The sequence below is a fragment of the Ischnura elegans genome, chromosome 10, assembly GCF_921293095.1.
Source record: "Ischnura elegans chromosome 10, ioIscEleg1.1, whole genome shotgun sequence".
Lineage (NCBI taxonomy): Eukaryota > Metazoa > Arthropoda > Insecta > Odonata > Coenagrionidae > Ischnura > Ischnura elegans.
In genome coordinates, this window is record NC_060255.1 from 62,608,208 (window position 1) to 62,624,173 (window position 15,966).

The window sequence follows — 15,966 nt, forward strand, 5'->3', positions numbered from 1 at the left end:
GTTGTGTCATATTTAAAAGATGATTTAGAGTTAAGCGTGCTGATGCCGACGCTGAAAGGCATGCGAGCTCAGTTAACGACTAAAGAATTGAATAAATTGTGATTTCGTGGCTAAATTAAGACGGGTAGGTATTGTTAGTATTAAGGAAAAATATCATTAAAATATAAGGAACTATAATTTTTATTTAGAATATAATTACTGCGAATGGCATCGTATGGGGCAGCATAATGAGATATTTCTGTGACTGTGGTAATGGAATAGAAGAATAGGGTGTTGCGCTCATATAGCAGCAACAATTTATTATTTATCCTACGGGAAGTACAAAGATAAAATCGCAAGACCTTGATTATATTAAGTAATATTAAATAAGATTTAAACTAGCATTTGTTTTGACGGACAACGTAATAACATGCATCAATGAATATTCAGAGGATGACGAATAACCTTTCAAGAGCGATTTTCATTGACATCCTGGAGTCAATATAAAATTGTATGGTGAAAATTCATCTTTTCGGCTAGTTACTGTTCAACAGATTTTTTTTATTTGTATGCCAACTGGGAAAAAGTTGAAACCCATATTTTTTTCATTTCAGCAAACAGCTATCATAAAGTTATAATGATATCCACATAGTTTAGCATTGGTGAGGTAATTTCAATGAATTTATATCTGATAAGGACATTGAGGAAGTTCAATAAATTCTCATTGAAAGGAATGACGGAGGGGTTGGAAGCAGGGAATTCTTTTTAGCTTACTCGGGCGTTTTCAAGGGCCCTGAATGCATTTTTGGAACCAGTATCAATACCATTCTGTCTCTGTGGTGAGCACCTTAATCGGTACAATACTATAATAACTAAAAATGGGTGTTAAGGTCAGAGCGTAGAGCAAAATGGCCAAATTCGCATATTTTCAATCGCATTTTTCGCGATGTTCCACCACCTAAAAGTTATATTTTCAATACGCCAGCCGAAAGGTATTAAAAAACACTTCCACAAAACGTTTTTTCTTTTTGGCCCTCTCAAGAAAATTTTATGAAAACTTGCATTAGAAATTTTCAAATCGACGCCATATCTTCTTTTCCGGCCCGAAGTTCTTGAAAAAAATTGAAAATATGTGCCATTAAATAAGGTTTCTAATGCCGCAAACCGCATTAAAAAATATGCATTCTTGACCGAGATATTTAAAAAAGAGTGAAAATCGTATTTTCGATCTAGCCGGCCCTCGTGGGCACATAGCGGGCTGGAAATATGGGGAGGTTTGTCCTATTTGATCCCAAATCGCATACCCCAAGTACGGGAAAAATCCGGGAGGGGGGACTTTTCACCCTCTTTATCCGGCTATGCCCTTTCGGTTAATACCCCTAAATATGCCCCATTTCCCCGTGAAACTCGAATCAATTTGTCCGTCAGCGACGCGAGTGGCGACTTAGGTAACCCATTTAAATGCGCGGTTGGTGACAACACATTTTTGTGCCGACTTGATGATCCTCTTTTGTAATATTCGTGTTTGAGTGTATGCCACCAAGCATTTTTACCCCAATTGCCTTCCTTGCTTGACTATCCCCTTATTCCACCGACTTGTCTCGCTAACGGCTGTTCACCATCGCCGCGTATCGTCCACTGAATGAATCACGGCGACGCGACGTGAGTATGTAAGGCCAACAGCCTACCTACCAAAACTCGAATGCTCAAACCAACGGGACTGCATAGAGGCGGCCCAATTCTATCCCATAAAAGGCTCATTTCTGTTGCCACTGCGGTCGCATTTTAATCGGTTTTCAAGAATGTCCGCGGCGTGGTGATGAGTGCAATGCGATCCACTTTTTTCCAATATTTTTATCAAGGTATTTGCGAATGCAAGGAATAGCACTGAAATGCTAAGAATTTGATATATATCATTATCATGCATATAAATTTTGATTTAAATCCCTAATTATGCCTTATTTTCCCGCGAAACTTGAGTCAATTTGTCCGTCAGCGAAGGGAATAACGACTTTTGCAAACTCATTTAAATTAGCGTTGTTTGACAGCGTAGTCATAGGCCAACTTAATGATCCTCTTTTTTCAGCCTTAGGAATTTCATACATTCAAGGTATAGGGGACAATTCCATTCCCTCGGCCACGTCCTAAAACGAGGATTTTTTTCTACTCGCATAACCCTGGATCATAATTCATGACCCTCCGATCAGAGGCAAAGCGTTTTAAAATTTTCGGCAGAACTATATTACTAATAAATATTTTTTTAATTGTTTAAATTTCTCTCCTTTACAAAAAAAATGAATAATATTTTGCTTAGCTATAATGTCATGAATAAATTTGAAAATAAGTTGTACTAGATGCTTGTCCAATCCAAATCTTCAGTGCAGCTCTCGCATAAGGTTCAGTAAGGTCAAATCATATTGTAAATAATATTGTTAAAAATGAAGGGCGGCGGTGGTGTTCCATACATAAACCTATAGGTCATATAACTATGGTCTAGAGCAGTTAACACATTCACTGACTTACATTCTAAGCTGGCGGTATGTTTTTCCAATATGGAGCTTGAAGGCCGTGTGAGAGAAAAAAATGAAAATGTTAAAGTGTATCATGAACATCCACTTTACGTTACTACCAAAATTTATTTTCGGGATAGAAAGATCAATATGTTTAGGTTATAAAATAAAAGTTTTGGCCAGTTACGAGATAGATTGTTTGTGAAAAATAAAAAAACGACTTTTCAAACATTTAAATATAGATAAATTATGAAAAACCATGTAAAAAATTATTAAGACATCATGTCTAACGCAAAACTCTAAGCCGTAAAATAATCCATATCTCATGCTAATACGACAACTTGAAAGCGTGATACACGGAGGAATAAAATGATCTAAGTCACGTTTTTTGGGTAAAAGTCGTATAATACGCATAATTATTTTCACAACACACTCGTGGGCCATTTATTTTAACAAGGATGTGGACCCATACAGAAAGTTTCATTGAAATCTGACACTCTAAAGCACAAACTGTGGTAGAATTGAGGAGGAATAATATATACCAATGTTGACATTTTGGACGGTTGCAATAAGGTGGAAGAATTAAGTTCACATACAGCTCGATTTCATTTTCAATTTCGTGGTTCCTCGAAGCATAATCTCCTCAGCTTTAACACTGAGTTCCGGCTGCTAATTTTAAAGCCCTACTGAAAAATACAGCCATTTTTACTAAATTCGTACATCTTTTAAAACATTAGCATCAAAAAGATATTTATATCGATGTGTATTTCAGTAAAAATGGACTTTTCTCTTCTTTATGAATGAGTTGAATAACATTTATTGCTAATTTTTAAGTATATAATTTAACAATGAAAACCGACTGTTTTTTTTAATAAAAAAAGTTGCAAAATATGATGTACCGCCATAACCTGCATAATAGTTTTTTTATTACTCTCAATTTGAACTATTTAAAGCATGCAAATCATAAAAAAGCATTTTTCCAAGCAAAGCATTATAAATCCTGGATGACAAAAAGGGTCAATGCACCCTCGACGAACGGTTCTTTTCACTCAAGGTGGCCTTGATGAGGATGCCGGTAGCTACAGAGGACTTTTCGTCCTCAAGACATAAAGTCAACTCTTTTTTTATCGAACAGTTGATTTTTGAAAAAACAGAACCACTAATCAGTAAACTGGAAAAGTACCACGGGCGAAATATTACGGCTTCACGCACACTAAGCAAATTTAATAGAAAGACGTAATATTACGTCCATGGCACACAAAGTGTTAAACTGCATTGCCTTCTGACGTCATCTATTCTCTTCTTCCTTTCCATGTTGGGTCGTCGACCCCTGCGCCTGTCTCGCATCGTCCGTCGCGAACACAAGAGCCAATCACGGAGATCCTGGGCAGCGCTGACCTCTTCATCAACAAGGGCAGCACCATCAACCTAACCTGCCTCGTGAGGTTCGCGCCCGAACCACCGCCAGCCATGATTTGGAGCCACAATCGGAAGGTAAGGAATTTGTCCCTTTGCAGGGCTGAAGACACGTAGTGGGGTAGTAGTTTGTTGGGTTCAAACCCTCATAATCAGAAATGGAGGAGCTACAATCCTAGGGTGAGGAATAAAATACGAAAAATCTGCGATATTTCACAAGTTCATGAGTCATTAATTTTATATTTCTCTCCATTACGTAATTCTTCAATTCAAAACGTTCTCTCAACGCTTATATCATCGTGGTTACTAAGACGACCTCAAGTATTGTTGAGGGCGAATGAGCGTTTTGTCCGTCTTTTCCGCCCATTTAAACGACATTGTGTTTTTTTTCGCTTTTTAAGAAAGTTATGGACCAAATACTCGAACACACGTGGCACAAACATGTTACCACCCTCTTCCAAAACCCACTTGATGAAGTCAAGTGACTATCGACCCGTTATTAAGTAAAGTTCTTTTTCTATCTTTCCGTATATGCTCATATTAACAAACTACAAAATAGCATTTTAAATACCTTTTAAAATACAAAATACATACTTATAGAAACTAAGAGATCTTGAAAACTATAACATAATAATAATTCCTTTTGATATGTAGTGGATACTTGCAAACATGAAGATAACGATTCTTACGAAAACGAAGTAATTTCTGCAGCATAAGGGAATGAGGGGCAAGAGCACGCATTTCACAGACAAATATAAAAATTATGCATTCAAACAACAATTTTTATTTTTACACATTTTGTTCACTGTTACATTTACTACAATGCTTGTTCCACCTCTGCAAAAAAAATAACTGCCGTTGATTCATCAATATGTATAGAGAAAAATAAAATAGGAATCTTGCCCCTCATGTGGGGCAAGTGTCATCCCCTAATGGGGCAAGAGTCTTAGTCACAGTTTTCGCGTGTGACCGTTCCCTTTCCAGAATATGTGGTGCAAGGTTCTTTCCTCCATGTTTTACATTCTTTACACACTATAAAATCAATTATTGGTGGATCTGAGCACAATATTCCACATACTTTACAGTTTTTTCCGTTGAAGTGTTTGCCCAGTTAGCCGTCTACAAACCGCCAATAAGGACCTCAACTCTTAACCTTATTTTTAGATATCTTCATGTTTATTTTCTGGGTGTACGGGGAACTCATAAGAATTTCAAAGTTTTACTTTGAGTTTTTACGCCGCTAATGCGCATGCAATGTTTTTGGATGTGGTCTAATGCTCTCAAGAGAGACATGTGGCTGTATTATGCATACCAACGAATAAAACGCATTTAAAAGTCTGAAATTTAGCAATATTTTTCAAATCCCGATGATGACATTCTATACTTTCTATTGAATATGCCACTAAGAAGTTTACGCAGAGACAATTCATCAATTTCTATACCAGCTGCTACAGAACTTACGTATTCTCTAACGCGTATGTATGATTATTTAATGCATTTATTATATTTGACAGCACTGCTGGTTTTATCTGACGGTGATTTGACAAGCACGACCTCCGTCGCACGTGCCACGGAGAGGGTGGAATTGTGACGTCAGCACCTTGTTCGGTAAAATCCATCCCGAAGTTTGCTCCAAAAAGATGGCTTGATGGTGTATTTGGCTAGAATATATGACCGACGATCGGGAGATCCTGGTTTGAATCCCGTCTTCGCTAAGCCAAATATTTTTTCATGGCCAACTACATCCTTGGTTTATATATTATACATGAAGTTTGACAATCTGATAATTTATATTTGATGAGGCGCATTTTAGGGTGCTCTTAAGGCGTAATTTACGTACTGAACTTACTAACAATACCCCTATTGGCTAAATCTGTGACGTCTTACGAATTTTAGCTGAAGTTAAAAAAATAACTGTATAGCCCTCAAGATTCTGTTTCACGTGAATTGGTTCAGAAATCGTGTAAGCGCTGATACAATTTCCATGCTACAGTGTTCCTCATTCATTTTGAGATTGCCCTGAGTACACTTCTTTAAATGGACTCGAGGAAAAGAATTTATGAGAAGAAACGTAATTTGTCTCGATACAACCTGGTGGTGCGAGAATGGTGCATAGAGTAGAAAGTAGGTATTAAATAAAGTACTTTCCTACCCGTTCATAATAATTCTTTGCTACTTTCACATGATAATTCTTATGATACTTTACCGTAAATAAAAATTGCTGTTTGAATGCATAATTTTTATATTTATCTGTAAAATGCGTGCTCTTGCCCCTCATTCCCTTATGCTGCAGAAATTACTTCGTTTTCGTAAGAATCGTTATCTTCATGTTTGCAAGTATCCACTACATATCAAAAGGAATTATTATTATGTTATAGTTTTCAATATCTCTTAGTTTCTATACGTATGTATTTTATATTTTAAAAGGTATTTAAAATGCTATTTTGTAGTTTGTTAACACCCAAGTCAAAGATATTTTGTATTTTGCACTTCAAAGACATTTGGAGCGGTATTTTGTATTCTATATAAATATTGAGCGTTTTTTTTTTATTTCGAATACATTTGGTGCAGTATTTTTTATTTCAAATACTCTTCGGCCTGTATTTTGGCCAGCCCTGTATTACAAGCGAGATTTACGGTACGTGGTAATGGTTCCATGCAATCCGATCAGTGTAAGGCATCGTTCACAATCCTTGCCATAAGCCACTGTGCCTGATTCGAGGGTGGTACGTCAAACCCACCGCCCCATTCGGCATCCTCAATGGTGAAGGGTCCTTGGCAGACCCTACCGCACGGATGGGAGACCAATGGTAGAGGGACATTTGCATTGACCTCACCCTCTGCAGGCTGGAGGTCCTTTCGCAACCCTCTCGAAGGTGGTTGAGCCGCAAATTATCGCAGATCGACCGCCCGGGGGATTAACCCACGACCTCCAGCGTACACATCCTTCCGAGGAGGGGATGGAGTCAAAACCCTGATCCCTGACCTAAACCCCTACCAGACCGCCGAGGATCACCCACGAGCATGGATCCCTATAACGACACTCTTGAGGGGATTCATTAGCAGAATTAAATCATCTGCTTTTCTATGTTTGGACTCCAATTAATTGATGAAAGTTGTCTCAGGCTTATCATAGAGGCATTTTAAAAGCTTAGTCAATTGACTCATGCGGTAAATTTTAACAAATTCTATAATTTTTCTAAAAATACCGGTATAACTACTTTTTACAATACCTCTGACAAAAATTCAAAATGTATTGAAACCGGTCGTATGCGACAAATATAAGTATTTGTGGGAAATTATCATTAATATCTCCTTTAATAAAAGGGTTAATAATAGCCCTAACAAAACATATATCGTAAACTAGTGAGATATCGTGCATTCATTTTAGACACATTTATTCCATTCGTTTTTATAGAAGTGAATTTTTCATCTCATTTCCTTCATTCTGTAATACTGAGGAAAATCCTATTAACTGTTTCTAATCTCGGACGTTTTGTTGTGAAAGCACTATGTATTTAAAAGAAAATATGTTGATTTTCAATGAAATTTGGGAATCCTTGACGCAGTATCAGGTCAAAATTCGGGAAAATTCAGTATTTGAATGATGGGTTTCGTCGAAAACACATCAGACTAGAATAGTCAATATTCATACTGTCTCAAAAAATCGTACTCAAAAATTTCCAAAACTTAAACAAGATGGGGCACTACATCATAGCCGTAGTCTTCATCTAGTGGTTCTTAAGTTTTATGAGTTCGAAATTCGGGAAATTGAGTATTGGAAGTTATTGAGTATTAAGTTGAAGAAAACGTCTCAAAGCAATGAATGTTCATGCCATCTTAGGCTTACAAAATTTTAAAGAAGATGAGATTAAAATGTTTATGCATATGAACTCATAAGTACATGCCAATTTGATACAATGTTTGCTTTTGATGCACATTTTCTATTGTTAGTTGTAATTATACATTGTTCAAATTTGATATTTTACAATTAAATTACATTTTCTTCATGTTTTGTCATTCTTCTTTCTTGATACCCAGTCCTGCTCGCCGTTTCTATGAGAAAAAGAATTGATTTTAGTAAAATTCAATAGCGAGGAGTCGAATTAGCGGAAATTAAAACATTATTTCCCCGTCATGAGCGATCAGGTTTTGACATTCCGGTTGGCCGAAAGTATTTTCTATTGAAACTATAAAGCCATTTTCATTTTGAATTTCTATCCGGAATGCTAACGAAACAAAATATAAAAGATTGGATCGACCAGAACAAAGTGATCGTAATAAAATAATAATTCAGGGGGCTCCTCGATTCCTCTCAACCCTAGGATTAGGTAAGCTACACGGGAACCACTCTCCAGACGCCCACCAATAAATAAATAATTTAATTAAAACTTGACGCTGGCTTGATAAAAAGTTAAAATTTGGAAAATAAATAAGTTGATAACATACTCCGGGCGTAAAGGCTTGGAGCAATAAAAATTTAAAATGTCGGCGCCTAAAAACAGAATCACGGTGTAAAGAGCCGGGATAACGAAAATGTTCATCATATTCGTAGCCTTCAATCCAGTTGTGCTCCTTAAGCCACTCTGAACCCAGATCAGCTACAGAAAGCAACTGCGCGACCGTATTTAGTCCCAAGACATCCAAAGCACAACAAGCGAAACGAAAAGCAATCAACATTCTCCCTTTTGCCAACCCGATATTGCCGAGGGCTGCTTGGAGGGCATCTTCTGAGGTCGGGGAGGGGGCCGAAAAACCTCCGCAGGGACGGCTGGAAGTCGGATCTCATGGCTTCGATTGTTTGCTCTCATGGCCGTTGGTTTCTGAGGGATAGGACAGCAATTTGATCCAAGGGATAGGGGTCGACTTAAGTTTTGGATACCACCTCTAACATTCGTTGCCATCGATAGGGAAATTTCCGAAGGTTTTCATTATTTACTCTCTGGGTTTACTTTGTCCCTTTTACTTTTCCAATAATAGGTGACTTCTCAGCGATATCAAGAAATCATGCGATTTTGAGAATAACGACCCACCGAATCACACTAATTGGTGCGTAATTGGTGAATTTTCCATACAGAAATCATTTTTCCCATCTAAATGGTTCGCAACGAGATCAATTGAAGAGGTGATAAAACTTTTTTCAATTTTTTTCCTCCATTCTCGTATATTACAGTCGTATTAGAGTAAATATCCTATTTTGATCGTTTTAGGAATTATTTTGCTGGTGGTGCATTGATTGAAATATGATTTGCACTCGCTGTGGTTCACATTCAAGGTATTGCTTTGTATCTCGAATGACCCAGTGGACGCGTTAAGTAAAAGTGGAGCGTAAGTGCTCAGCTGTTGTAATTGAATAGGCGTGCACATGAGGCAAACGGGAAAAGAATTCTAAAGGAGCACAAACTCAGTGTGAAACATGGAGGACGCGAATCATATTATTCATAAATCAATTCACTAACCACCTTGTTCAAACTGGTCGCACGAATGATTTTAACCCGAAAATGTTGCAAACTTACGATGAAAGTTACTAATTAAATTTTGAAATTGTGAAAATTAGGATATTCGATTTTACTTAGTTTATGCATTTTAAACGACACGACGTGATGAATTTTCACAGCTAAGTATTTCTACTTGACCTGTATCCCAATGCCAATATCGCCCCCAAAATGCTGTCCCTGATGGACCCCTCCTTCATCTCTTTCCCAACAACATCCCCCTTCCTCCCTCTTGGCTTTAAGCCTACCCCTTATTAAGCCTACCCCTGATCTCATGAAAAGCCTTGCATGAAACACTTTTGTTAATTGGCTCTCCTCCCTTGAAATTGACACCCAATAGTTTCTTTGAAGATGTACAACAAATAAAACGAATGTTTATGACCGATGCACATAAAATGAGTACAATCTACGCTCTCCTGATTACCCGTATTGGCCCAAGCTGACTTGGTAAATGTAAACGGGGTCTGCGTGTTTTATTATTGTACCTTTAAACAAAATTTGTAAAATTTAACGTTTTATCCACATGACACGTAATTTTATCAATAGCGTTCTATTGATGAATTTTAATCCATCGTACCAAATACTTTGAATATTGGGCCACCGTTTTATCCTTCAATACAAGGATTATGTCCAAAATCATTAACTACGGAAAAATTTGCGAAATTTTTTCACTTACACCCTATTTTATGTGTAAAAACTAAACGCGTTGTAGGCAAAGTATTTAAATCACTTGGTAGTACACCCATTTATTGTAGGTGGTGCGGCAAGCTGCTGGAAAATTTAACTTCCGTAGTGAATATAGTTTAAAATGCCCTAGGTCGATATTAAAAACACTGGTGGAAGGACCCGTTAAATACCGTTAAAGGCATTGCGTGGTCATAAAAGGCCCCCTTCCGCGCGACCCTCCTCGGCGAGGATTGAAAAGGGAGGGTAGGGACAAAGAGTATAGGTTGTTACCTTTCCCAGAAACAGTTTTATTTCTCTTGCTCTTTCGCATGCCGACTTAATCACTTAACAATACTTCAATATCCGAAGCATACTTCTTAAACGTAGAATGGTTCGGACAAAAAACTAATCCTTACCATCTTCACTAGAGTAATGCGTTAAACGGTCGAGTCGATAGATCCATTATCCTGGTAAGTGTTTTAGGTCAATGTTAACTATGTGCCATGCTTCAAATGACGATTTTCAGGAATTAATTCTGAAAAAACTTGAAAAATCGACCGATGTTACCGAGCCTCAGGGTCGCGCGTCGCGTAGCTCAGACTTGACGCGCGATCGAAAAATCGCTCTAATTTCCTTGGTCGCAAACTTTTTTCCAAGATTTCTTCGCAGTATTCTTAAAAAATATCTACTTCATACTGTGATGTAAATTTCCCGATTACCATATTTCGTAAACAAAAGATAATGTCTACTTTATTTAAAATTTTACTCGAAAAATGGGCACGCCATTTTGTGTTGTAAAACCATGCAGATGTGAACCAAAATCTTAAAAATTCATGAACAGCATAGCCAAAGCATCTGATCTAAGGAATATTGTGTTTTTATTCCATAAAAATCATGCAACTGCAGCACCACCTGCCTAAGTTCAAAGATTTTCGGAGAAAAACGAGATCGCGCGCGTTTTTTAAAAATTGGTCATGTTTGAGCTGCTGTATCTCAGTAACGGATAAAATGTATGTAAAATGGCGCACAATTCTATAATCAGCTATTATTTATGAGTATGCTAAGTTTTAAGTCTGTATCTCAAAAAATAACATTTTGGACTTTTGTCCGGCTTTTCCGATTTCAGACCACTGTGCGTTCTCCTGATTGAGTGAAAAATTACGAGCGATTCTGAAGATGAGACGTGTAAGGAATAGGTACCTTATCATTAATTACCAGTTAATTCCTAGCAATGACAAACATTATATTGCAGAATATAGAAAAAGTGGATTGCATTACACTATCACCGCGCCGTCGACATTTTTGAAAACCGATTAAAATGTGTCGGAAGTGGCAACAGAAATCAGCCTTTAAGAGGATGCAACTAGGCGGTCTCCTTTGTCTAAAGCATCAAGCGAAGCCGAGTTATCCTCATGAAAATGCTTTCAATGGGCATCTGGGTGGCACCGTGTCCAGCCCACCTGCCTTCATCCCCAGCAAACACCGAGGGTAAGATGGAGTGGTTGGTCGGCCTGCCCCATGCGGCGGTGGCCAAGTCAAGTTGGGCGCTAACGTGTTGACACTCTCAGCCGTATCCAAGTGATCACTCTGGCTCGGCAAGGTTGTCTTCTTACACCTCGGGCTCATGTTCTGGCCTAAGGTAGGACTGGCGTGACCACAGGGGGCTAAATGCCAGATAAGGCGATATCCTCATCGAGCCCCAGTGAAGTGACCACTTTTAAAGAGATCCAAGTCAAATATTAAGGGCCGTAATCCAAAATTTGATTCAATCCTTAGTGCTCACTCACTTTAACTAGGTGGTTCAGATCTCAGACTCAAGTTAGGTTTGATTTGAAGTCCGTATTTCGAAACTAACTTCAATTCAACTCACTCGAACTGAAGTAATTTTGGTTCAATAGTCCTATTAAGAAAAATAAATATTTTCTAATCTCTTTTTACAAATAGTCTCTCGCTAATCAAAAACCAGTACAATAGGAAACCATTACCATATGTGGAAGTATTTACGCGCTTGTTCTTAACTTATTTCATCCGTCTGGTTCATTTATGGAAGCTGGTAATGGCTTTTTAACCCACTTCCCATTCTCGGATAGGCTTGATATTTGACACATTTTCTTGCTTCTGGTGATAATAATATATTCAATAATGAAGTATTTGAATTTTTTTCCAATTTTGCCCTAATTAATTAGATAAATTTCCAAATGGAAAAAGTTTTAAATTTTCTCCTAAGAAGGCGATAGCTATACAGTTTTAGGAAGAAATTTCTTTAATAGCTATGGTTTAATCGATTGCGATATTCACGTCTAAAATTAGTTAGTAAACGTAAAGTAATAAAAGATAAAACAAGCACGCTTTTTCCTTTTTCCGTATAAAATGGACTAAAAAGTAAAGAAATGAACTTTTCATGACTCGAATAATGAAGCGTGGGTACTGATTAGGTTTAGAGTATACTATTGCGTGATAATCCTTACTCGCCTATCAGGCTTTCCTGTACACATTTCCAAAAAAGAGAGATATGCAGCCAATTACCCGGTGGGTAACCCAATAATCTTTTCTACACCAGATACGCTGGGAAAATCAATGACCTTACATCGTCCACGCAATTGATTCATTGGTATATCTCCAGATTTTTATTTTTATGTATACCTATCACATTATCGTTCATTACATTGGGAATCAATCAATGTCAATGTTGTCAATCAATGCCAATGTTCTCCCTCCGTGTCCCTTCCCGTAAAAAATAGAACTCATCTCTTTTCCATCTACCTCTCTACCGTTTATCTGTGACCCAGAGATCCCTTACCTACCCGCTACCTCTTACCTACAATTCCATCAAAGCTCCTTCTGTTGATATAACATCATCAATTTCATTATTTACGACCGCCATCAGGAAACTTCCTCTTTAAATCCCTATTTTCTTTCTCCGCCCTTCCCAAATAACAAATGAGCGAAGGAGGCGTTCATAGAAGTGAAGCATTACTTGATATCTGAGTGTATTTAATCACGTTTTATTTGTTGTTGTTTCTTATTACACTTTATTATTTAACCATTTGTTTAAAAATCCAATGTGAAAGGTCTCATGTACTGTTTTTGGATTTATTGCAAATGAATAAATAAACAAATCTCTCCCTGTCACGCCTACATCACCACCCACGTCTCCAGAATCTCCCTTAAAGATGAAAAGAAGAGAATTATTCGACCTTGGCTCCACTTTTAAAGCGTCTTTTAATTTTTTTTCCCTTATAGCACGTGTACCATCTCCACTTCTTAAGCTTCCAACTCCCACATACCCATTTCTTACCTCGTCGCTTTCATTCAAGGCAGCCCAGGGTTTCCTCACCTCCAATCGTAGGTTTCTTAAAATATAAGCACGAATATTGCAGAAGAAAATCCGCAAGTCGGGTTCTAATTGTGTTCTGTCACCCACCGCGCATTTAAATGAGTTTACATAGTCGCCATTCGCGTCGCTGACGGGCAAAGCGATCCGAGTTTCAAAGGGAAGTAACTTTTAATCAAGTGAAATATATATTCTTGACGATATGATATATCAAACTTATCAATGAAAGCACTCCTATACGACTACTGCTACTAATTTACACTTCCATATTTTTCACGACCTAGGTTTCGGTGCATATTGCCATTTTCAAGGTAAAATATCGAAGTGTGGAAATAGACGAGTGCTTACAAAATGTTAAATAAAAACGATTTCCACTGAATTACGCCAAAAACTGGATATTTTAAACTAATACCTTTTCAATGCTATTCCCCGCTATTGCAAAAAAATCTACTGCCGAATAGAGGAAAAAAGTGGACCATGTAGCACAAAGCGCTGCTCCGCGGGGATTTTTGGAAACCGATACAAATACGACCAATACGGCCGCGGCAGTGAAAAATTTTCAACAACTTTTTCAGCAACATTTCAATGCTATTACCCGCTATTGCAAAACAATCTACTGCCGAATAGAGGAAAAAAGTGGACCATGTAGCACACAGCGGGGATTTTTGGAAACCGATACAAATACGACCGCGGCAGTGAAAAATTGGAATCGCACAGCAGATTTACAAAAGATATCCACAGTCCTTGATAGCACATCAGTACCGAGACAACGACAAAGTGATGCCATCTCTTTTCTTTGATTTCAACGGCATTGTACATTTTGAATTCTTGCCCCAAGGTGTAACAGTGAATCAGGGTAAGCGTGTTACTACATGTTACTACGGTTACAGATTTTTGGCAAGACAACTCATGGTTCCTATACCACAACAGTGCACTAGCACATTCTGCGTTGACAATTCGTCAGTTTTGAGCCAAAAACCAAGTTAATGGCCTCCCTCTTCATTTCTACTCGCCACATGTGGTACCTTGCGACTTTTTATTTATTTCCGAAATTAAAATTAGTGATGAAATGATGCCGTAATAAAACTGTTGATGCCTTTAAAAGACCTTGAAGGCCATCTCAAACGAAGTTATCCAGGACTTTGGGAAAACTTCTCTCGCGATTCCTACCGGATTAAAATCTCCGTTTCTTCCGACGTTTCGAGCTCCGATGTGATATTGCAATGTGAAATAGCAACCAAAAAACAAATATAGCGGCATTCAGCAACCCTCAACATAAGCCACGATTCGGTGCACAAAACGTGGGCACATGTGGAGTTTCTAGCTCGGTTGCAATCCCGATAAATGTTTACCCAAATAATACGCCGGAAAAGCATCAAAGCTTATATTACCCAGGACTATTTTGTGGAGAGGCAAGATCGCTGGGAAAAGTGCTGGAATAAGGGTGGGGAGTTGTTTGAAGGGAAAAGGGCGAATAATCTGAAAATCTAATAATAAAGATTTAAAATCAAATGTTCTGCTTTTTTTGGAATAGACCTCATACACATCACGCTACTGCTTTAGGAGAGTAAGCTGGAATTTCTCTTATCACCCATCGACTTCTTAAAAGATTTGAATACTTCTGCTTTGCCGATATTTTATCCTAGCCCCTGAATGTTTATTTCAAACTAAGGCAGTCATATCGAATATTTCAGGGTATTTAGGAAAGACCCCAGGGAACATTTTGCGCCGCAATACTTTATTTAAAATGCGCCAAACCCTTTAAATTTTTATATTTTATTCAGTAGATCTGTGCTTACATTTATCAGGAACAAAAAATTGCAGTAACTTTGATGAAATACTAGGCTCAAAATTGACGAATTTGAGATACAGAGAGTGTCAAAAATAGTCTGATTCCATGAACTCTGAAAGTTTGAAGTTAAAAACCTATTTAAATCGACCACACCTCAGGAGAAATGAAAAACAATAACAGCGCAAGTGGCCCTTTAAATGAGGTTAAGTTAAATTGAGATTTACTCTCCTACTTTTCAGAAACCATATACTTAAAAATGATTTTGACATAGCTTTAATTCAATTAATTATTTTTTAATAAATTCATAAGGAAACCGCTTTTTAAATTACTTGCCACTGTCAATCGCGGAATTGGAGAAAGTTTCTATCACAATCGAATTTATGAGTACTGATTTCCTAACCAAACTTTTTTCTACATTGAATCACTGACCACAGTCCCTTCATATGCCAGGCGTGGTTAAACTTCACCACTCTTTCACCCTCTACTATAGATAGAAACGGGTTTATTTCGACCTTGGCTCCGCTTTTAGGATTCGTATTTACTTTTTTAATATCCCTCACACCTTCCCTTGCCACTCCCAGCCCTACTCACACCTTCAACCTTGTCGCTTCCTTTCGAAGAGACCCTGGGACTTCCCCTGCCTCGGAATTCTTCTCTTATTCCTTGGGCCTTGCCTTTTGCAGCCACAACTTAGCTCCAGGGCTATTCATGCAAAGGCGAGAAGGAAGAAGGAAATGCAAAGCTGAGCCTTTATTCCTCCTCTCTCCGTATCTC

General features: G+C 37.9%; 1 protein-coding gene across 1 annotated transcript in view; it reads left to right on the forward strand.

Annotated features, from left to right (window-relative positions):
- The window catches only part of LOC124166446 (zwei Ig domain protein zig-8-like), a 366,954-nt gene that overhangs the window by 321,538 nt on the left and 29,450 nt on the right, over positions 1-15,966 (forward strand). Inside the window, exon 4 of the mRNA XM_046543976.1 lies at positions 3,856-3,983. Within this exon, the coding sequence (XP_046399932.1) occupies positions 3,856-3,983 (128 nt within the window). The remainder of the gene's footprint in view (positions 1-3,855; positions 3,984-15,966) is intronic.